The 22,072-nt window shown below is 67.9% G+C and overlaps 1 protein-coding gene across 2 annotated transcripts; it reads left to right on the top strand.

The window, feature by feature from the left end:
* Positions 1 to 924: 924 nt before the first annotated feature.
* Positions 925 to 21,324, top strand: CPLX1 (complexin 1). Of its 2 annotated transcripts, none has more exons than XM_055326030.1 (4): positions 925 to 1,059; positions 2,511 to 2,615; positions 16,268 to 16,443; positions 20,984 to 21,324. In XM_055326030.1, exons 2-4 carry the CDS (start codon positions 2,585 to 2,587, stop codon positions 21,179 to 21,181), a joined length of 405 nt encoding a protein of 134 aa, XP_055182005.1. In that variant the 5' UTR covers positions 925 to 1,059; positions 2,511 to 2,584; the 3' UTR covers positions 21,182 to 21,324. The 2 variants fall into 2 exon arrangements, with proteins under 2 accessions (XP_055182005.1, XP_055182006.1); XM_055326031.1 differs by having other exon boundaries at positions 954 to 1,059; positions 2,514 to 2,615.
* Positions 21,325 to 22,072: the final 748 nt, after the last annotated feature.

Below are 22,072 nucleotides of genomic sequence, written 5' to 3'. Positions count from 1 at the left end.
CTCGCACACCTGGAACAGCTGAGCACAGAACACCTGTCCCCAGACCCGCGTGAGGCAGGGGCTCTAACCGGTATCTGGAGAAGGGGCAGTGATGCAATGGGACCACGGGGGTCAGCCGGGCAGGCAGCGCAGGGGCTCCGTGCAGCCCTCGGCTCCCCTTTGGGCAGCACCTCCCTCACCCGCTGGCCCAGATCTGCGGGGCAGGACCCGTCAGCAGGACAAGCGAGGATGTGGGGGCCGGAGCCGGGGCCTGGGATCCAGGGAGGCTGCAGCCAGTGTGTCCTGGGAGGTGCGTCCCGGGCCCGGGCGCGGCCGGCGGGGGCGGCTCCGGCCGCTTAGCCTCCGACCTTGCGGCGACCCTGCGCTCCCCGCAGTGCGGCTGGGCGGCGGGGAAATCCCGGAGGCCGGGGGAGGGGGCGGCGGGGGCGGGGCGGCGGGGCGGAGCGTCCGCAGCGACCTTCAGGCGTCCCTGCCCCGCGGGGGCCGCCGCCCCGCCCCGGCCCCGCCCCCGGCCCCGCCCCCGGCCCCGCCCCGGCCCCGCCCACGCCCCGCCGGCCCCGCCCCCGGCCCCGCCGGCCCCGCCCCCAGACCCGCGGAGCCGTCCGCGTCGCGCGCTCCTGCTCTGAGAAATACGGCGGCGGCGGGCGGCTCCCTCCGCGGGGCGCGTGGGGGCCCGGAGTCGGGGGCGCCCCCGTCCCGCCCTGGGGCGCCGGGGCCGGGGAGCGGCGCGGGGTCGCGGGGCCGCGCAGGGGCCTCGCCCGGGTCGGGACCCCGTGGGCGCGGCGGGAGCCCCTTCCCGGCGCCGGGCGGAGCGGACGGGGCCTCCGGGGCGGGCGGGGCGGGCGGGGGCGCGGCTCCGTGGCCCCGCCCCGCGCCCCGCTGGCCCCGCCCCGTCGTGACGCCCGGACGCGGGCGGGGGGGGGGTGCGCCTCCACGTGACGCGCCCTCCTCGCCGTGCCCTTCAGCCGCCGCCGCATTCCCGGCGCCACATGGACCCGGCCGGCCCGAGCGCGCCCCGCCGCTGACCGCACGCCCGCCGCCGCGCCCCGGCCCGGGAAGGTAACCGCGCTCCCCCCGCTCCCGCACGCCGGCCGCCCGGCAAGGCCGCCCGGCAAGGCCCCCCGGCTGCCCCCGCCGCCCGCCCGCGCCCCGCCCCGCCCCGCCCCGGCCCCGGCCCCGGGAGGGCCCCCAGCTCCCCCCAGCTCCCCCCTGCTCCCGCGCGCCGCCCCCGGCCCCCCGGGAGGGCCCCCAGCGCCCCCCAGCGCCCCCCTACCCCCCCCCGCCGCCCCGCCGCCCCGCCCGCACCCCGGCCCCGGGCGGGCGCTGTCCGCGGACTCGGTGCTGAAGCGGCCCCGCGCTGCCTCTTCCTCGCTCCCGCTGCGGTCGGGGCTCCTGCCCTCCCGCCCCTGCCCCTCCCCGCCCCCCCCGCGCCCCCGCCCCAGGGCCGCAGGGCACCTCGCCCGCGCGCAAAGCCAAGGGGTGCGGCGGCAGCGGGAGCGGCCCAAGCCTGGGGGACTCCCGCGGCGCCCCGAGCCTGGCTGCGGCTGGGCCCCGGCTTCCCCACCCCTCAGGAGCCAGGGCAGAAGTTCGGAAGAGAATCTGCTTTGCGGCAAGGGCGCCCTGTGCGCCAGCGCCCTGCGGGGAGGCGCCCCCCCACCCAGCACTCCCCCCTCCGTCCCCCCCAGGCCGCACGAGCACGAGCGCGGGTCTCCTGGGAGGAGAACACCGGAAAGCTCTGGATCTCAGCCCCGGGCTGCCCTGCCCCAGAGGCCCCACAAGCGGGGAGGGGGGAGCATTGCAGCCCCTGGTTTAGGCAGCGCCTCCGCACCAGAGTTCAGCGACCTGGACCCTGGAGGCCCGGCAGGCGCAGGTGGGGGGCAGCAGACGCAGGTGGCGGCCGGCCCTCCCACGGGGTCTCCCACCCCGGTCTCCACCGTGCTGGTGGCAGTGGGCACAGGAACTTCCCCTGGGTACAGCCTGGTCTCCCGGGACTCCTGTCAGAAGCCGAGGGGAGCTCCCTGAAGGGGCATCCGGCCGGGCCCCACCCCTCTGTAGTCCTGCTGTCCCTTAGGTGACCCCCCTGACCCCCCACCCCTGTGGCCCAGGGCCCAGCAAGGAGTCGGAAGAGCCAGTCACCTTCAAACACCCCTTGGGCCCGACCGGGCTTCAGGCAGCCTGGCTCCTGGGAGCTGTGCTCTCCCGGGCTCTGCGCCACATCCCCATCCCCGCAGTAGCCACCATAAGCTGGTTTCAGAAAACCAGGGACCAGGTGAGACCACTTTGTAGGTGGAGCAGGTCTTGGGATCTACGTGCCCGGGTCAGGGTGTGGGGTGGAAGCCCCAGCCCCCGGTGTCCCTGTCAGCGTCGGCTCCAGCCCTTCGGTGCAGACCTGACCTGTGAGGCCATCCTCAGACCACAGACCCGTGCTCAGGGGCCAGCAGGTACAGATGAGGAAGCCACCCTCACCCCGGCCTGCTCAGGGTGACCTGTGACCACTTCCTCTCCCCCAGCAGAGAACTCCTGGCCACACTTGCATGTGAGTTCTGACCCTTGGAGGAGCCGCTGAGGAATCAAAGCCATCGTCATGGAGTTCGTGATGAAACAGGCCCTGGGAGGTAGGGAGTAGGGGCATCATGTTCCCAGGGGGTCACTGGCCACACACCTCGTGGGGCACACTCCCTACACGGCCCCCCTCAGGCTTCACTTGCCCACCGGCCCCCTCAGGACGGAGCCCCGGGGCGGGGGAGGACGCAGCCTGGCACACTGTGGTCGGGGCAGAGCCATCCAGGCCGCGCCAAGGCTGGGGTCGGTGGTTAAGCGGCAGCACCCTCCCCTCTGGGAGGATAGCCTAGGGTGCGTGCCAGGGGCGCCAAGGGCCAAGTGCAACTGGCAGGGTCTGCTGGGCCCCATGGGGGCTTTGCTCTTGGGGAGCAGAGCCTGGGGAAGCTGTAGAGTGGCTACAGCAGGGGAGGCGGGAGGCCACCAGAGCTGGGGCAGTGGGCTCACCTGGGGTGGCGGCAGCAGCGGGCACAGCGAGCCAGGGCCGGTGGGACCTAGGGGCACGAGAAGATGCCACGGTGGCCGTGCATCCCCGGCCCCCTTCCACAGAGGTGGTGCAGCGGTGTGTGTGCTGGCGTGAGCGGGCGTGGGGGGACCGCCCGTCGAACCCCGCTGGCTCGTATCTGAAGGGAATCCTGTGCTTGTTTGGTTCAAAAGGACAGTGTCGTGGCCAGAGACCCTGGCCCAGGAGGCGGGCAGGGCGACGGACTGAGGTCCCCACCGGCCTGGGTGCATAGCGCTGGAGCCGTGGGGCCCGCCGGCCATCCCGTGTGCCCCAGCGCTCCCGGCTGCTGCATCGGCTCCCCGCGGCTGCCTGCAGCAGCACCTGACCGCCGTCCCGGGTGTTTTCCCGTGGTGGCCTCTGTGGGCCACACCCTGACCAGGTCACCTTCGCAGCCTGGCGTGAGTCAGGCGCTGCACCTCGTGGCGCTGCTGCAGCGGCAGGAGGGGTCGGGGCCTTGCTTCTGGAGGTGGGGGGCTGCTGCACCACTGGTGGGGGGCAGGATGGCAGGGCCACCAAGCCCAGGACCGGGGCCCCAGGGGTGGGCTTGTCCCTGTCGGAAGTGCCACATTTCTGCTGCTGTGAGTTAAGTGGAAAGACACCGGGGGCTGGCCTGGGGCCACGTTCCCGGAGATTTTGTGGTCAAGGCTAGGCTGCAGGTTGAGTCTAATTATAATGATTACGTCACCAGGACATGATTCAGGGACGAGCATCCTGGCTCTGGGAGCAGTCGGCGTTCCACCCAGCCAGTCCCAGGCTGTTACAGATAATTAATTAGGTGGCTAATTCAGGCCCTGAGGTGGGTTTGTGAGGAACCTGAAATATCTGATTTGGCTGTCTACATGGCTGAAATTAGCTGGGTAATTGCCTGCCTAGATTCCCTTTGTTCCATGTCAGCCCAAAGTTTCTCCTGCGGCGGCGACGGGGACACGTGGGAGCTGCAGGGGGGCAGAGGCACCTTGGAGCGCCCTGTCTGCAGCCGTCACGGGGTGGCCCAGCCAGGTGCCGCCCCCAACACTTGTCACCCCCTGCTGGGGTTGGGGGCTGCGTGCGGGTTTCCCCGGTGAGACCTTGTATTTTATTTCCCCCTGGACGAGCATCATTTGGCCTCTCAGGATGAGTGCGTGCAGACAGACCGACAGGGACGGACCCGGACCCAGAGGGATGGTGCCGGGAGGCCACTCAGAGAGGTGGACCCGAGACACAGAGAGCAGGCGGGCGGCAGGTCAGCGGGGGACAGGGGGGCACAGGCTGCCTGGGGACCTGCGGGCGATGGGGGGCCTGAGATCAAGACGGATGAACCCAAGGGCGAGAGACACAGATGGACAGACAGAAGTATCAGAAACAAACCGAGAGACAGAGTCAGGGCTGGACGCCCAGAGGCCACGCCGCCGCGCGGAGGGAGGCCAGCGGCAGGAGGGGCGGCGGGGTCGAGGGCCTGGACGCAGCCTCCCGGGGCCGTGGCCGTGGGAGACCGTCCCCGGCCGGCCGGGCTGCTGTGCGGTCCTGACCGCGTGTCTCGTGGAGGAGCCTTCGGGGGCGACCTGGTGGCAGCGGCGGCTCCAGGCTGCACAGGCCGTGTCCAGAGGCAGAGCAGCGGGGCGCCCACAGGCCCCGGGCGTGGCTGTTTCTGTAGGGCCGGGTCCACCCTGAGGCTCGGGGGTGATGAACTCAGCGCCAGCCCGAAATTCAGGGGCTGCTGGGCCAGGAGCTCGGCTGCAGATGGGACGGCGGTGGCGTCCCCGAAGACCCGGGCCTTCCCCACGTCCCTGCGTGCAGCCGCGCTGAAGCCCAGCCTGGCTGGGGGGCTGCTGGCGCCGCCGCCGCTGTGTGGCCCTCGGCGAGGGCTCTGTCCTCCACAGTCTGTCTGGGGCCGCGAGGCACCCGCTACTGGCAGGAAGGGGAGGGGGCGCTGGCCGGTGTGGCAGTGGTGACGGGGCTGCCCGGGGGGAGAGGGAGGGCAGGGCCCGGCGGCCAGGAGGGGCCTGCCCGCCGGGAGGGGGCTGTCCTTGGCCCCAGGGACTGAGCAGTGGGATGAGGGGCGGCCCGACTGGTGGCCTCCCTGCAGCGGGTAGGCAGGACCACAGGACGGGGCGCACACGGCCCCGGGCTCCTTTGCCTGCCGGGGCAGGATCTGCCCAGACCCGCCCCGCCCCGCCCCCCCCCCCCGTCCCGGGCCCCCGGAGCGGACCTGGAGGGTCTGCCCTCAGGGCTGGGTTCTTTGTGGGGTGACCCGGGGGCACTTTGGTTCCTTCAGAGTCAGATGGGATCCCCGTGGACACCGCGGCCGGGGAGGGGGGTCCCCTTGGGGCCACCCTGGGACTCCCCCCAGATTGGATGCTCGGTCCCTCAGAGAAGAGGGCCTTGCAGAGTCGTGGCGGTGGACTGGACACGGCCAGGGGCTGGGGCTCCAGGCTGTGATCTGAAAGCAGAGTGCCCGAGGCCAGGAAGCGGCGATGGCCCTGGAGCTATAGTCACACGAGGTCGGTGGCGGGTGTAGACGCGAGCAGGCCAAGTCAGGCCCGACCACCGGCTCGCGGCCGGCTGTCTTGCTGCCCTGCCTCGGGTGCCTTGTTCCACGTCCAGAGCAGGCTCGGGTGCTCGGGGCTCGTGCGGGGCGGGTGAGGGCTTCACGGGGGGGCACCTGAGCTGGGATTCGAGGGTGCACAGATGAGCCGGGGGCACCGCATGGAGACAGCAGGACATGACGGGACACCCGCTGCCTTGGGCTCCCCGGGGCCTGGTCACTGTGTCCCGAGTCCTGGAGCGCTCGGCCTGGGCCGGCCTGGACTAGGGAGGCTGCTCTCTCCTGGGAGTGGGAGGGCTTGGGGCCTGTGCTCAGGGCATCAGGGTGAGGGCTGAGCGGCCCCCGGCCCGAGGCCCGCGCGTCTGAGGGGACAGCGGCTCTGCTGAGCCAGCCGCAGGGGTGTGGGAGGGACCTGGGCACTGTCACCCAGCCCTCCATGGACGGGAGAGCATCTCAGACGCGTACGGCAGGGGGAGCCTCCGGGTGCCGCTGTGGTCGGGGGCCTCTGCGCCCTGGGGCGGCAGGCTGTTGGCCGTGTGCGGGCACGGCTGGGGGGCTGTTGGGGGCCGGCGCCCAGATGTGGCAGGGCTGCCGGGGTTCCCAGCTGGGTGCTCACATGGCGGGGGTTGCAGGCGAGTGTCCCTCTGGGCCGGGAGCCCTGGCCAGAGAAGCCCCTCCTTCAAGGCCCCCCACTCCCCGGTCTGGCACCTGCTTCTGTTAAGCATCTGGAGCACCCCTCCCGCTGGCTCTGTGACTCCTGGTTGTGCCAGCGTCAGGTCACAGGGTTCCTCCCGGACACTCCCTACCTTGCCCTCTAGGACCCGGGTCAGAGCTGCGGGCAGGCTGAGAGCCCAGCTGGTCCTGCTGGACCCCCAGTGTCCACCCACGGGAGCCTACCCTGAGGGTGAGGCCAGGGTGGCATAGGCCCTCCCGACCAGGTGGGCAGTGTTGGAGCACCCGCCCCGGTACCTGGAGCACATCAGGTGGAGTTGATCTCAGAGGCTGGTCCCAGGCCCCGAGCCCTCCAAGGCAGGGCTGCATCCCTCCCTGCTCGTCCTCGAGAGCGGGGCGTCTCCATGGGCAGCCAGCAGCAAGGGGGTGACAGAACACCACCACCAGGGTGGGCGCCCGCTCGCTCCCCTGGGCTCGGGAGAGACCCACTTATCCCACGTCTCTCGGAGGCTGGAAAGACCTCAGAGAAACGGCCTTTTCTCCCGAACCACGAAGGACAGCCCTTCCCGCAGGACAGGGTGCTCCTCGCTGGTTAAGCTACAGCTCGGTTATAAAGCTTCAGCCCCCGAACGGGAATAAAGTGGATGTATTCTACGTCAGCCGAGAAGGAAAGTCGTTTATTTCCGTTGGCAGGAAGTTCTGGTTGGGATCAAAGCGTTCATTGTAGGAGCTCCCGCGCGAGGGGCTCTCAGGGATCGCACAGCCGCGGGGGCCTGCAGAGTGAGCCCGAGGCCAGGCAGACGCCAAGGGCAACATGGATCAGAGAGGAGCACCCGGGGGGTGGGGGAGAGCACTCCAGAGGGGCGGGGTGGGGAGCACCCAGGTGGGGAGGGGCGGGGAGCACTCCCGAGGGGTGGGGTGAGGAGCACTCTGCTGCGGGGTGGGGAACACTCGGGGAGGGGGCGTGGAGTGGGGAGCACTCTGCTGCGGGGCAGGGAGCACCCCGGTAGGGCGGGGAGCACTGCTGCGGGGGCAGGGAGCGCTCTGGGGGGCAGGGCGGGGAGAGCACCCCAGGTGTGGGGCGGGGAGCACTCTGCTCCTGTGTAGCAGGGATGGAGGCTTGGGGTCTGCGCAGCCCTTGCTCTCCACCTGCCTGTGTTCCGGCTTCTGTGAGTCTCTTCTTTTCCTTTTAAAGATTGGCTGCTTCTTTCCGAAGATTTTATTTACGTGGGAGAGAGGGAGCACAAGCTGGGGGAGGGGTGTGCGAGAAGTCGGCTCTGCGCTGAGCAGCGAGCCCCACGCGGGCTCCGTCCCACAACCCATGAGACCACGGCCTGAGCCAAGACCAAGACTCGGGTGCTTGCCTGACCGAGCCCCCAAGTGCCCCCAAATCTCTGCTCTCTAGACTTGCTCCGTTTTTCTCATCTCCCGGGGGTGGGGAGTGGGGGAATGACTTCTCTACCCTCTCAGGACTCAGTCCGCAGCTCTGGCTTCCGTTTCTTAGGGGCAGCCTAAGGGAGGGTCCCCATTCCACCCTGGAGGCCCCCTTGGTTCAGTGGGCTTGACTGAACTGTGTCAGCCGGACTGAGGCCAGGCAGCTGCTCAGGACCCAGCAGAGGGCTTGGGGTTCTGGGTTCTGAGTGCTGTGTGCTGGGTGCTGCTGCTGCTGAGTGCCATCTATTGAGTCCCAGGTGCTAAATGCTTTGTGCTAAGTTCTGAGGATGCCGGGTACTGATTGCTGGCATCTGGATGTTAAACTGGGTCTGAATGCTGGGTACTGAGAGTGCTGGGTGTTGGGTTCTGGTTCTGAGTGCCAAGGATGCTGTATACTGGGTGTCTCGTGCTGAGTGCTACATGCTGGGTGCCAGGTGCTAGGTGCTCAATGCTGGGTGTTGAGTGCTGGGTGTGGGTGTTGAGAGTGCTCCACACTGGGTGCCTGGTGTTGAGTGCTAGGTGCTAGGTACTGAGGTGCTGTATGTTGGGTGCTGGGTGCTAGGTGCCAGTGCTGTGTGTTGAGTGCTGGGTCTGGGTGTTGAGTGCTGCACGCTGGGTATGTGGTGCTGAGTGCTATGTGCTATGTGCTGTGGGTGCTGAGGGTGCTGGGTGCCAGGTGCTCAGTGCTGAGTTGAGTGCTGGCTGTGGGTGTTGAGAGTGCTGCACGCTGGGTGCCTGGTGCTAAGGGTGCTGTATGCTGGGTGCCAGTTCCTACGGGGACTCAGGAGTGGGGACCCGGGTCAGGCAGCTGTGACAGGGCCCTGGGAGGAGGGTGGCCCCGCAGGGAGCATCCTGCCCCGGCTTGCCGTCAGGGGGGAGGCTGTGGGAGGCCCACCTCCCCGGCTTCCTGCCCCGCGCGGGGCTGGCCAAGTGCCCAGTTGGCCCCACCCTGTGAGATCCGGGCCTGGATGTGTGGGGGGGGGCCTCCCTGTCCCGGGGCTTTGCGCCTCTGGGGCAGAGCAGGGGCTGGTGGTGCCTGGCCTCGGCCGCCGCGCGGCTGGCATCGCAGGAGAGCCGGCGCCCCGCGAGTGGGGAGTGGGTGACCGGAGACCACACCCAAGCCGCGCCCAGCGTCCCAGGCCTGGCACCGCGTGGCTCACGGGGCCACGTCCTCCCTGGAAGCCCGGAGCCCACGCCCTTGCCTGGACCCCCAGCAGGCACGGGCATCGGGGGTCGTGAGGTGGGGGAGGCCCACGTGGCTGACGAGGGTGTGCCCGAGCCGAGGCCACCGGGGAAGGCAGGCGCTGCGCTGGCGGGCGGCTCTGGGCCCAGGGCCCCGGGGCGCAGCTGCCACAGGCCCAGGTCGGAGCCGGAGTGGCCCCAGGTGGCGGGCGCACCACGTGGGCAGTGGCCGGCTTGCTCTCTCCCTGGAGGGTGAGGGGTGCGGGCCCGAGCCCCTCCTGTCGGGGTGGGGGGGGGGTCCGCTGTCCAGGAGTGTCTGCGGCTCGTGTGCACACGGGCTCCAGGCCATGACCGTCGCGGCCCTGGGGGCAGGGTGTCGGCGGGGCTTGGCAGGAGCCCCGTGCTGTCCCCGCGCCCGCCTCCGCCTTCGCCCTGTGGATCCAGGGACCAGCGGGCCGCCCTTGTGGGGAAGGGAAACCGCACGGAGTCCAGAGGCCGCACAGAATCGGACCGCGTGGCCTTCAGGTCACTCGCTGGCATCACTCTTTACTTAAAAATACTTCCTCAGGGAGGGACGGCGTCAGGTCCATTTCTGAGTTTAAAACACCGTGCCCGCCCCCCTGTGCTGTGGAGTCATCGGCGGAGCCCTGGCAATGGCACCCTGCGCTCCAAGGGGTGCGACCTGCCCTGCGGTGGGCGGCCAGGGGCACGAGGCTGTGTGTGTGTGGGGGGGCGTGTGCAGAGGCTTGCAGCTCCCCCCCACCGCGGGCGGGCCTCCTCCGAGCAGGCCGAGGGGGCTGGGGCGGGACGTAAAGCCCCACTATGCTCCCGGGAGCCCCCATGTACCACGTGTCTCCCGTCGTGTGCTCGTTGCAATTAGCGCAGCTGTTACTGGACGGGGGACCCCGAGCCGCAGGGGCTGACGCGGCCGCACAGGGAGGCCGGGGTGGGGGTCGGGAAGGGCTGGGGTGGGGGTGGTCGGAATCCGTTACATCCTTGCTGCCGCGAATCCAAGACGTTCAAGGAGGTGCTGGAATTGTGACCCGCGTTCCCCAAGTGCCCTCTACAGGGATCACGCCAACCTGCGACCCCCCCATAATGCACCTTATGCGCCCGCTCCCCGCTCAGGGTTTCGTAGGACTAGTGCTGGTCGAATAGATAAAATGCACTTATTTTAAATTGATCTTTAACATTTTGATTTTAATCCAACATCTTTCTTTTACTCCATGCAATTTTTGGATACCTTGTAGCTGCCACATTGTGATTTATACATTTTAGGTGAATTTTCTCTTATTTACTGACACCTTGCCGTGCTTGTTACTTGCCGTTGGAGTCTGCAGCGGTCCGGTGTTCCCCCGTATGTCCGTGCGCAGTCGGCTCTCCCGGGCTTGGGTGGCTTCCTCGTCATGTGTGGTACCTGCTTAGTGCCCGGAGCGTCTGCCAGCGGTTCCCTGGGTGCCAGACGTTCTGACTTCCACCCTGCTGCGTGGGATATTTTTGTTTTCCTAAATATATTTGTGAGCTTCATTCCAGATGTGGTCAGGTTGCTGAGACACTTTGATTCTCCCCTGGCTTATTTGGGGCTCTGTTAGGTGGGAGCAGAGCCGCGTGGTCTGGGGGTGACCCTCCGACAAGCCTCCCTTCTGCTCGGACAGATCGCGTAGATGGGATTCACGGCCCGTCTGCCCAGGCCGGTGGAGCACGCTCGCCCAAAGGCAGAGACTGGGAGGTGGCACGGAAAACCAAGACCCAATCTTATGCCACCGGCAGGAAACTCACTTCAAGTATAAAGACATATGCAGGGTAAGGTAAGAAGGTGGAAGAGATACACGGTGCTCCTATTGCTCAAAAGGAAGCTGGTGTGGATCCGCTGACAGCACACAAAGTAGGTTCCAGAGCAGAGGCTGGTAGAGGGACGAAGGAGGCCGCTCCTGGTGCCAAAGGTGCCGACGGAGGAAGAGGATGTCGCGGTGTCCACTGTTTCTACCCCAGACACGAGCTTCATGACACAAGCAAAGGGACAAATAGACAAATCCTCAGGTTTAGGTGAGACACTGAGGAGCTGATGAAACAGACGGAGAACCAGGAAGGACGCACAAGGAGCACCGACCCTGCCTGGCGCGCGAACACTCCCGGTGAGCCCAGGTGTGCCTTCCGCTCACACGTGCGAGGGCAGAACATGTCCGGGCCGTAAAGCACGAAGTCAGGAACGTGAAGGATTTCAGTCGTGCCAAATGGGGGACGGGGCAAGAAAAGTAACAGGAAGATACCTGGAAACCCCCCAGGTGCCTGGAAACTGGACAACATGCCTCTGAATGAGCCATGGGTCTGGGAAGAGTCTCAAGGCAAACGAGAAAGGATTGTAAACTGGGGGACGCGGGGGTGGAGCGTCTGCCTTCGCTCAGGTCAGGATCCGGGGGTCCTGGGATCGAGTCCCACCTCGGGCTTCCTCTGCCCCTCCCCCCCACTCGTGCTCCCTCTTTCTCTTGACTAAATAAAATCTTAAAAAAAGAAAAATAAGAAAGGAAATAAAATTCAGAGCAGATGTGAAGGACACAGGAAGAAGAAAACCCGAAGCTGCATCTTTAAGACAAAACTGGACGTGTGTACAGAATGTACGTGGGCCTCTTGCCCACGGTAACAGGAAGGCCAGCAGCCAGTTGAGAAGTGAGCGGACACTCACGGCCATGGACCCGAGTCCACGTGGACCCGGACGCCGATGCACAGCCTGTAGGTGGGCGGCAGGCAGCTCAGGGTCCAGGCCGGGCGGGGAGCGTGTGGTAGCAGGTGCCCTGGACACACCACCTGCCCGGATGGGAGGGGCCCATGCCCGTTCGTGCGATGGGCCCGCGTGTCGGCAAGAAAGGGGAACCGCCGGGTGTTGTGTGCGTGGCTGCAGCGCCATGGGGGGACCTCGAACATCCTACGCCGGCAACCGAGGTACACCCACCTCGCCTTCGGGGGTGGGGGAGCTTGTGGTGAGGATGCTTTGGGGAGACGCGCGTGTCCACCAGCTTGACTGCGGCCATGGTTTTGTGGGTGTGCACGTGTGTCAAACGTGTGATGGGCAGACTGTCAGGCCTGCGTGAAGCTGTTGTGAACCTAGACCCTGAGCAAGGGCGCCACTTCTGGCTGAGGTGGCAGGGCGGCGCTCCGAGGAGGCGGAGGAGGAGGAGGAGGAGGAGAAGGAAGAGGAGGAAGAGGAGGAGGAGGAGGAGGGCTGGGTGCACCTGCCTGCCCTTGGCCAGGGTGGGGTAGAGGTGCGGGGGGGCGGGGCACGGGGACTTAAGGCGGGGCGGGCACGGGGGCGGGGCGGGTGCAGGGGGCGGGGCACGGGGACTTGGGGCAGGGTGAGCGCGGGGGGCGGGGCACGGGGACTTGGGGCGGGGCACAGGGACTTGGGGCGGGGAAGCCTCTGAGCCTGCAGAGCACGCGGTGTGGCCTGAGGAGCGCAATGGTCTTGGACGCGGGACCCTATCTCCTTCCCTAAAGGGCCCCCCCATCACGAGTGCTGTTTCCTCTGGAACTCCCCCCGCCCTCGGTCGCCTGTCGCACTGCTGAAGTGGGGAAGTGGGGGCTGCCCACGGTCGCTCTGCCGGCTGCTGGCATCGTCCTTATGCGGATTTCACAAAAATAACCTGAGGAATTTCCTTCTTTTCTCTCCTTTCCAAGAACAGTTTAAATATCATTAGAATTATCTGTTTCTTGAATGTTTGAAGGAGCCCATCTGTGAATTCTTAGACACACTTCTCAGCTTTTGACGGCGTGTCTTAGAAAATCTGCTTCATTCACGATTTCAGCCGTATTCGGATACCACGTATCACTTGGTCACGCTAAGGTCCTCTCGGTCCGCAGCGTTTTCCCGCGCATTTTTCCTCATTTCCAGTGTTGTGGCCCCAGACCTGCCACCCCTGGTGCCTGAGCACCAAGTCCTGAAGGGGCCCAGTGCACCCACTCGTGTGGGCCACGCCCACCGCCGGCTTCTGCGCCCCTCGTTCTTCCCCCGGAGGTGGCCGCGCGCTCCTGCCGCCCCAGGAACATGCGTGTTGGGGGCGCCGCCGGCCTCGGAGCCCTGGGCTCTGCTGGGTCAAGGCCTGCTCTGGCTCCAGACGCACAACGGTGGTGGCGACTCGGTGCGACCACCCAGCCCCTGCGCGCGAGGCCGGGTGTGGGGTTTCCTCCTGCTTCCCCAGGTGTCCCACCTGTGTCTTTCCCGCCACCGCCTTCTGCCAGCGCCTTGAGGTCAGTTCTGCAGCCTGAGTTTCTTTTTCAGATGTAAGATTATAGGTCGTTTCAAGTTTATGCTTCCCTTTTCTTATTGTGATGAAACATTCACGGCGTAAAGTGTGCCGCTTTGCCCAGTCAGCGGCCCTGCGTGCCCCCGTTGCTCTGAGCACCCTGAGGACAGCGGGCTCACAGCGTGCTGATGACTGTCGCTCTGCGAGCCCCGGCGCCGACCTCGCCTCTCCCCAGACCCCGAGAGGGCGTGCCTCCCCAGCGCCCCCGGCACACGCTGTCTCGCTTGAGAACGCCTCCCCTCTGATGACCTTTGTGCCGCCTGCAGCTCCCCGGACACCTCAGATGCACGGTGAGGGCACTTCCCTTGGGCGGGGGGTCGGGTCGCCGACGTGGGCACTGCCGCGTGAGGGTTAACATGGCCCCAAGCCCAAACGGAGAAGGGGATGGATTGTTGGCGTTTCTGCGGGGAGAACGGCGTGGACCGCACACAAACGGGCTCCAGTCTTGGTGTCACTGGCACCTTCACCGTGTGAAGCGTGCCCACCAGGAGTGGCAGCGTCGACCAAGCCTGGCATCCGAGGAGATGGTTTCTACCCACATGTTCTGGGGTTTTCTTGGTTAGGGCCAATCCTGAGGATTTGCTGCTTTTGGAGTCATTGTGGCTGGAGCATCGTCCCATATCTGTGCTAGTCCAGGATGCCCTGTGGTGGGTTCTCCCTGGGTGTCACCGATCATAGGTACGGACCGTGTCAGCGGGGAAAGAGGCGGTGGGCAGGGGACAGCTTGGTGCCTTTGTAATACTTATTTTATTCCCTTTTTTTATTTTTAAAAGATTTTATTTATTCATGAGAGAGACAGAGAGAGGCAGAGACACAGGCAGAGGGAGAAGCAGGCTCCCTGCGGGGACCCCGATGCGGGACTCGATCCCGAGACCCCAGGGTCACACCCTGAGCCCAAGGCAGATGCTCACCCGCTGAGCACCCCCCGGGGGGGGCTCATTTTTTTTCCTTACGAGATGCAGTAGAGCTCCAGGACGCTCCCCCACGAAGGGCGCGAAGCTGCCCGTGGCCCCCCGCCCTGGGAGGGGCCAGGGGTCCTTGGGGCTGAGCCCCCACCCTGCCTGCTGTGTTGGTGGCCGAGCATCATGCGTATCTTTTAAAATGTGGGCGTTGGTTGTTGGCCAGTATCTGAGCACCCAGGCGTGCCAGGCGGTGTTCTGGGTGTCGGGGCTCAGCGGGAGCCGGCGGCTGGTCCCGGCAGACACGGACGAGACCCCGCGACCAACGAATTGGAGCATCATCTCCGGTGATGGTGCCTGCAGGCATGAGGCCGCCTGACGCCGCCTGTTTTCTCGTTTTTATCCCGGTTCCTATCGGGCGCCCCACGGGACTCCGGGGTCGTGCCTCGGCCCGCAGCACCCTGCCAGGTGCTTCCTGTCACGCAGTCCCCGGCCGCGGCCTCCTGGCCTGTCACGCAGTCCCCAGCCGCCTGGGCCCTGCACCTCCGCGCAGCCGGCCCCTGCCTCGCGTGGCTCTCCGGGCCGGGCCGCCCGAGCTTTTCCGCAGACGAGCCCTTCACTTGTCAGATTTCACACAATTTTCTTTTCACCTCTTGGGGGTGCGACAGAGATTGCGCTGACCTGTGACTCACTTTCGGGGAGCGGGCGGCTGCGTGTGGAACTCCCCGGCCCTGAACGTGACAAGTGACTTTATTTATTTAGAAAAATTTCAGTTTTCCGTTACAGTTTATAATTCTCACCGTAGGTTTGTTTCAAGGTGAAAGATACTTTTCTCTTTTCAAAAACTGACTTTAACCTAAATGTAATGTGCTTCCTGGGATGGGATCCTGGAAGAGGAAAGGGACATTAGTGGGAAAAGTGACAACATCCAAATAAAGCGTGTGGTTGCCTTGGAGCCTCACCCCCACGCTGACCGCGCATCACAGCGACCGTGGAGGGCTACTCGGAGTGCACCCACCCTGGGACCAGCTGGGTGTCTTCTGTGACCCTAAGACGATGTCCAGGAGAACTTCCGGAGATGAGCGCTCACTTGTGCAGCGTGCAGGTGTGCATGGTCCCTGCTGTGTAGGGTGGACCGCAGGTGGGCGCACCCATGCCAGTGACCAGCATGCAGGGTGCCCAGCGGGTCGGAGCGGTGGACAGCGTTCTGGAACGTGAGCTCTCGGAACAGCAGCAGGTGCATGTGCCTGAGGGGGACACCAGAGCCTCCCCCCAAGAGGTTGGAGACTTCTGCAGAGCGTGGGGGCGGCGGGGGGGCGAGGGGATGGACCGTCATGTTAGCCGGGGCACGGAAGGGGCAGGCCCGGGGGCAGAGCTGGGGCAGGGGTCTGGGCAGGGGTGCTCTGCGTGGGTGCTGCGGGTTCCCGCCTGACCCCCTCCCAGCACTGTTCGGGACACCCCCGCCACGCCCTGAGCTGGGGGGTGGGCCGGGCAGGGTGGGGTCCGCGCTCCCGCGAACATGGGGGCACAGGTCCCAACATGGGGCCCTGGTTTTGGGGAGAAGGGGGGCGGGGCGGCGATGGGCGTCAGAGCAGGCTGGGGACAGGGGCATGACGGCAGCTCCCCCCCCCAGCCTGTCTCTGGGGCTCCCAAGTGCACCCCACCGGCTCACCTGGGGCAGCGCTTGGGTGGGCTCCTTGGGTCATAGGGTAGAGGCTCGCGCCCGCAGGGCAGGGGCTGAGGGTGGGGGTGCCCCAGCAGCTGGCCGCCCCTCCCCGCGCTGCGCGCCGGGAGCCCTGGGTGCCGGCTGAGCCCCGAGGCTGTAATTCCATGTGTGTCCCGTGGGCCAAGGACGGAGGGCGGCGGCGGACGTGCTTGTTGCCCATGAATCAGGAGCTCGTGACAAAAGTGGCGTCTGGTGCCGCCGAGAAATTGGGGCCCTGGTGCTGCCGCCCGCGGCCTCGGAGCTCAGAGCCGGGGCCCCAGTGCCTGCACCGCCTGGGCTTGCAGACGAGACTCCGGCCCGGGCTCCCGGGCACACGCGCGCAGCCCTGCCCCCTGCTGCCCAGACCGCCTCCCCCCTCCCCGAGACACAGGAGGACACCCCAGGACCGCGGGGGGGAGGCTGGGGGGGCCCTCCCTGGGCAGCGCAGCCAACGGGATCTGGCGGGACTGAGCGGCCTCCTGTCCGCAGGAGCCACAAAGGACATGGGGAAGATGCTTGGGGGTGACGAGGAGAAGGACCCCGATGCCGCCAAGAAGGAGGAGGAGCGCCAGGAGGCCCTGCGGCAGGAGGAGGAGGAGCGCAAGGCCAAGTACGCCAAGATGGAGGCAGAGCGTGAGGCCATGCGCCAGGGCATCCGGGACAAGGTGGGCACGGGGCTAGGGACGGGGTGGGGGGGGGACACACGCAGGGCCCTGGGGACGGGGACGCGCTGGGCTTCCTCCGCCCGCCCTTCGCCGGCTCCACGGAACAGACCTTGGGATTGGACTGTCCGGAGCCCTGGGGGGTGGGCGGGGGTCCCGTCCTCGCGTGGGGTCTCCAGGCCCCCAGGACCGGCCGTGGTCTGCGGCCTCCACCCCGCGCTTACCGGAGCGGCCCTCACCTGCCCCACCCCAGGTTCTAGGGGGAGGCCCCCCAGCGAGTAGGCGCCCGGGGCCCTGGCGGGTGAGTCATCACGGGCAGGGCTGTGCCCCCGGGCACCCCTGGGTTTCGCCGGGCCCAGGTGCCGGGGGTGGGGGGGCTGCCTTGCTTGGTTCCCTGGTGCCCCTCACCCCATGACCCTGGCTCTGGGTCTGAGGGAGGAGATCTGCGTGGCCCCGGCCCTGCAGGGCATGTGGTGTGCAGGCGCGGCATGGAGAGCTCCACTCACCTGGGGGAGGAGCCAGGCCCCCCAAGGTTGGGGGGGCGTCCCTGGGGTGGCTGCAGGCCTCCCGGGCACACAGGGCCTCGGCATCGGTGGGGGTGCGGATGGCAGGCCTCGCTACCCAGCACTGCTCCCTGGGCGCCTTTGGGGACCTGCAGAGACCTCCCCTGGCTTTGCCCGGTGCACTGGCCCCCCTGTGGTCCCAGGTCAGGCCGTGGCTGGGGCGGGGAATGGGGATGGGTCGGGGGGCAGGACGAGGACGGCAGGTGCCGGGCGGGGTGTCGTCCAGGGGGTGGGCAGGCCAGGGCCCGTGTCTGAGGCCCATGTCTCCCTGTCCGTCTGCCTGCGTCCAGCGACACAGCTGCCCCGGGTGGTCACCCCGATGTGTCCTCACCCTCGAGCCTGCAAACAGGTCTCGGTGCTTGGACAGGTCTCGGCGCCCCTGGGGTGCGATGGGGCGGCCTGCTGCCCAGGGAGCCCCGGGCCTGCCGGGGGGACCCTGCTGGCGCTCCAAGTTGCATGCCCGTTTCACCCCGGGGTCAGCCCCGGGCTTGTGGTGACTCAGGCCCACCGTGCCCCAGCGCCTTTGCCCTCGCTTCTCCCCGGTCTCCCCTGAGGCGCCAGCCCCCTCCTCCACTGGCTTTGCTTCCCGCCTACTTTTATGGGACACTCAGGGCTTTGCCGTTCCATGTCCCCCCTGACGGATGCCGAGCTGGTGAATGAGTGAGGGAGTGAACGAATGAATGAATGCGCAGACGGCTCGGTGGGAACAGAACGGGTGGTGGTGGACGTGGGAGCCCCTTCCCGGGAGCAGCTGGGGTCCTACAACCAGCTCCCCAGCCCCATCAAGGCCCCGTGCCCTCGGAGCCCGGTCGCCCCGCGTGAGCTCCCCTCCCGGGACCCCGTGGCCAGGCCTGTGCACCGGTCCCGTTCCCGTGGGCACGGGGCCCCGTGGCATCTCCCTGCGGTCGCGGGGTGGGCCGGCCGCGGTTTCTTCACCTGCCCAGCCTGAGGGTCCCTCCCGCTGTCGCGGGTGAGGTGGGACCTGTGCCCGGAGGGTCCCCCTGCGGGGACGGCGGGGCTGTGCGGGGGCGCCTGCTGGGATCCTGAGTCCGCCGGCAGGGGCCTGCCCTATGCGGCTGCAGAGCTGAGATGGTGGTCACCTGCGGGCACTGGCACGGGTGTCGGTGGTGCCGGGCAGACGGGGACACGGGTGAGCCCCCACGCGTGGGTCCGAGGCCGGGAGGCGTCTGACGTGTCCTGGACGCTGCAGCCCCAAGGGCCCAGGTCTCCCAGCCTCCAGAATGCGGCCCGCCCGGGGGGGGGCTCAGAGCGGGGGTGGGGGTGTGCCCCACAGCTCATGCTGCGACTGCTCGAGACGGGGGCACCTGGTCCCCGCTGCACCCCCAGCACCACTGCCTGGCCCCGCCCCAGGTCCTGCTCCTGGGAGGTCTGCCCCACAGTGCGTCCTTCCCCCTGCCAGGGGACCCTGCCCCTTTCCTCCGGCTACCCCCCCGCCCCCGCCCGTGGGCTCGCTGCCCTTGAGGTGTGGTTCCCGCAGGTGACCCACCTGGCCCCCAGGCACCTGGCTTCCTCCAGCCCTCCCTGGAGCCACGTGCCCCCAGGCCTCGTGGGGCTGGAAAACGGGGTGCTGAGCTGCCCAGCCCAGGCTCCAGCAGACAGGGGCGCGCGTCCTCTGGGGCGCACAGGGCCCTTGGCAATGTCACCCCAGGAAGTGTCTCATCTCAGGGGTTGGTGGGTGGAGCGTCCCTCTGTCCGCCCCCTCACGGCCCCGCTGCGGGGTCCAGGAGCCACAGGTGAGGCACCTGCGTGGGTGCCGCCCCCCCCAGCCGCCCTCAGCTTGCAGCCGCCAGCCCACACATCACTTGCCGCTCCCCAGGCTTGGCTGAGGCGCGGGTGGGTGTCACGGGAGCATGTGGCTGCGGGTCACCAGCGGCTCTGAAGGCCGCCGCCCCGCGAGGCCGGGCACCTCCATGGGGACCCCAGCCCGGCACAGTGGCGCGCCCCTGCAGAGAACTGCGACCTTGGGGGAGCCTCGCCGGGCGGCCAGAGGGGCAGCCCTAACACTGCAGGCCGCGCTCGCTCGTGGGCCGCGTCCCTGGTCGGGGTTGCTCTGCTCGCCGCACACAGCGTGTTCTCGTGGAAGCGCGAGTGTTCCCTGAGCACACGGGCATCTGCGGGCGGCCCATGTCCTCGGGAGCCTGCTCTCCCCAGGCTGACCTGCTTCCTGCCCATGTTCCGTCCCCGGGGCTCCAAGCCGGTCCAGCCCCCTCTTCCCAGCCGGGGCCGCCGCCGGGGCGAGGGGGTGTCACAGTCCGTGCGGCTGGCTGGCCTGACGTCCACGCTCACCTGGTGCGTGTGCCCGGTGCCCTCCCCGCGCCCCTAGGGTGCACAGGGGCCTGTGGGCTGCTCGGGGCCCCCTCATCCCTCTTGCAGCAGGTGCCCAAGGAGGCCACAGGCTGTGGTCTGGCCATGGGTGGGCGGAGAGCACGGCTTTCTCCTCGGTGACCTCTGCCACAGTGGCCATCACCTCCCCAGCCTGAAGCCAGCGCAGCCTCAGGGAAATGGGCGCAGACGTTTCCTTCAGCATCATCAGCGGGCTGGGGGGGCACAGCCAGCCCCCCAGAAACCCGAGAGCAGAGGAAGGTCCTTCTTGGGGAGCCAGCCCCCGCCCCCAGAACCAGAACCAGAATCCACTTTTTTCGGGAGGGGCGGGCAAAGAGAGCCGAGCAGGAACGGGGTCCCCCCAACCCGGACAGAGCCTCCTCCTCCCTGAGCCCTCCCTGTGCTTGTGGGGCACCCGCAGAAATCTGGCATCGGGACCATCGCCGACACGCGCACTGTCCCCGCTTGTCCCGCTTTACCCCTGCGAGCGCTTCCCTCGGGTGCGGGTCAGAACCTCAGGCGTCCCCGTCCCGACTGGGCCCACCACGGGACACCAGCCCCGAGGCCGCCCAGGACCCCCACGCGGCTCCTCTCTGACGCTCGTGCTCTCTGCTCCGGGGAGAAGTCCGAATCCGGATGCGGCAGGCAGGGCTGCCCGCCCGGAGTCCTTCCTGTGCCCTTGCGGTGGCCTCCGGCGGCCCTCGGTGCCCTGCGCCCGCAGCCGACCTTTGTCCACTTGCATGTGGCCTCTCTGTCCTCTTCTTTCTTCTACAAGGAAACCCTCACCGATTTAGGGTCCAGGATCAACTCTTTACCCTGAGAGCAGCTCAAAGACCTTATTTCCAAATTAGGGCACATTCTAAGGTTCGGGGTGACATGAGTCTTGGGGGGACGCCGTTCCACCCACTACACAGGGGAGACCTGGATGATCTCCGGGGGCAGAGACGCAGGCCGGAAAATGGAAACAAGGGGCCCGGGATGTCCAGGCATGGGGCTGCGGGGCTTCCACCTGGAGCTGCCACTGTGCCCCCTCCTCCACGGGCTGTCCACGGGCAGGGGCGGGGTCACCACTGCACGTAGGGAGACGGGGCCGGCCTGAGGTGGGACCGCACCTCCCAGCCAGGGGTCTGGGCTGTGTGGGCCCTCCAGCCATGGAGCAGTGGGTTCTCCTCCGCTGCCTGCACGCATCCTGCCTGTCCCTTCCGCTGCTGCAGGACCCGGGCCCAGGCCGAGGACGGTGGCAGCTTCCTCGGAGGGCACCTGGGAGGGCACGCAGGGTGGCTGCGTGGGGGGGCCAGGTTGGGGCGGGGCCGCAGCTTTGGTGCCAGTAGGGACCCACCTTCCTCTCTGCTCAGCTCTCAACGTGCTCCCCACCCCCCCTGGCTCCAGCTTCTGCTGTCGCCCCTGCACTCTTGGCGGGGTCCCCCTGCCCCCCCAGGCACCCTCCTGGGTGGGGCTTTTGTCCTCCGGGGTCTTGGCGGCAGTCGGCGCGGCCCTTTCTTGGCCACGGGCACCACCTCTTGGGGGGATCCCGAGGCGCAGGAAGGGTCCAGCCCTCCCGGGGACTGTGGCCCCAGCCAGACCTGGGGTTGGGAGACCTGCTCCCGGGCTGACCCCCCTCCCTGCCCCCCCCCCAGTACGGCATCAAGAAGAAGGAGGAGCGTGAGGCCGAGGCCCAGGCCGCCATGGAGGCCAATTCAGAGGGCAGCCTGACCAGGCCCAAGAAGGCCATCCCGCCGGGCTGCGGGGACGAGCCCGAGGAGGAGGACGAGAGCATCCTGGACACCGTCATCAAGTACCTGCCCGGGCCGCTGCAGGACATGTTCAAGAAGTAAGCGGGCGCCGCCAGCCCCCGCCGCGCCCGGAGCCCCCCTTCGCGCCCTCGCCTACCTTCCCCTGTACCTCCGCGAGGCCCCTGAAGGGACGTCGGGAGCAGAGTGCAGCCCCCCAGCGCCACTATAAGCCATAGTCCTAGATCTGCCCGCCCCACGCCCGCTCATGCCTCAGGAGCCTGCGCCACCCCCCCACCCCCGCACTGCCATCGCCACCAACACCGGGGCAGGGGCGCCCGCCCCCAGGGCCCCTGCGGTCTGTGCTGCAGCCCGGGCCCGCCCACGTGCTCCTCTGGGTGGGCCCCCCGAACTGGGACGGCCCTGACTGCCCCCGCCCTTCCCCTCCACCCAGCAGTGCCCGAGGTCCGGGCACCGACCAGGCGGGCATCTCGACCGCCCCTCGGTGTGCCGTCCCCGCGCTGGTGGGCGCTCATCCGCCCCAAACTCAGGAGCACAGCCATAGTGGGGGGAAGGCGGCGCGGGCTGGGAGCAGCAGCCTCCTTGGGGGCGCGGGTGGGAGCCCCCACCTCCGCCGTGACAGCTGGTTGCGGGATCTTGGGGTCCTCCCGCCTGCGGCCGCCCACCTCCACCCACACCCCTCACGCTCATTGTCCATCTGTCTCTCCCCGTCCTCTGTCCCTGCCTGGCCCACTGCCCTGGAAGGCTTTGCTTCTGGCCCACACCAGGACGCGGTCGTCTTGCAGACTAAGGGAAACACAGCAATAGGCCCGGGGGTCATCCCCCCGCCCCGGGTGGGAGCACAGCCCTCGCCCCCAGAACTCGCTGCCCCTGAGTCCGTGGGCGCAGCCCACTCCCTCCCTGCTTGGCGCCTCCGGCCTTCCCATCGGAGGCTGCTCTGGGTGGGGGTCCCCTGGCACAGCCCCTGCACCCCCA

The sequence above is a fragment of the Nyctereutes procyonoides genome, unplaced genomic scaffold (assembly GCF_905146905.1).
Source record: "Nyctereutes procyonoides isolate TBG_1078 unplaced genomic scaffold, NYPRO_anot_genome, whole genome shotgun sequence".
Lineage (NCBI taxonomy): Eukaryota > Metazoa > Chordata > Mammalia > Carnivora > Canidae > Nyctereutes > Nyctereutes procyonoides.
Note: the sequence above shows the minus strand (reverse complement) of the source record. Positions and strands in the feature narration are given on the sequence as shown.

Excerpts from the sequence above, each read along its gene's own strand:
- CPLX1 (XM_055326030.1), top strand. The coding sequence starts at position 2,585 with ATGGAGTTCGTGATGAAACAGGCCCTGGGAG. Across the intron at positions 2,616-16,267 it reads GATGAAACAGGCCCTGGGAG|GAGCCACAAAGGACATGGGG; the intron begins GTAGGGAGTAGG and ends TCCTGTCCGCAG. Across the intron at positions 16,444-20,983 it reads GCCAGGGCATCCGGGACAAG|TACGGCATCAAGAAGAAGGA; the intron begins GTGGGCACGGGG and ends CCCCCCCCCCAG.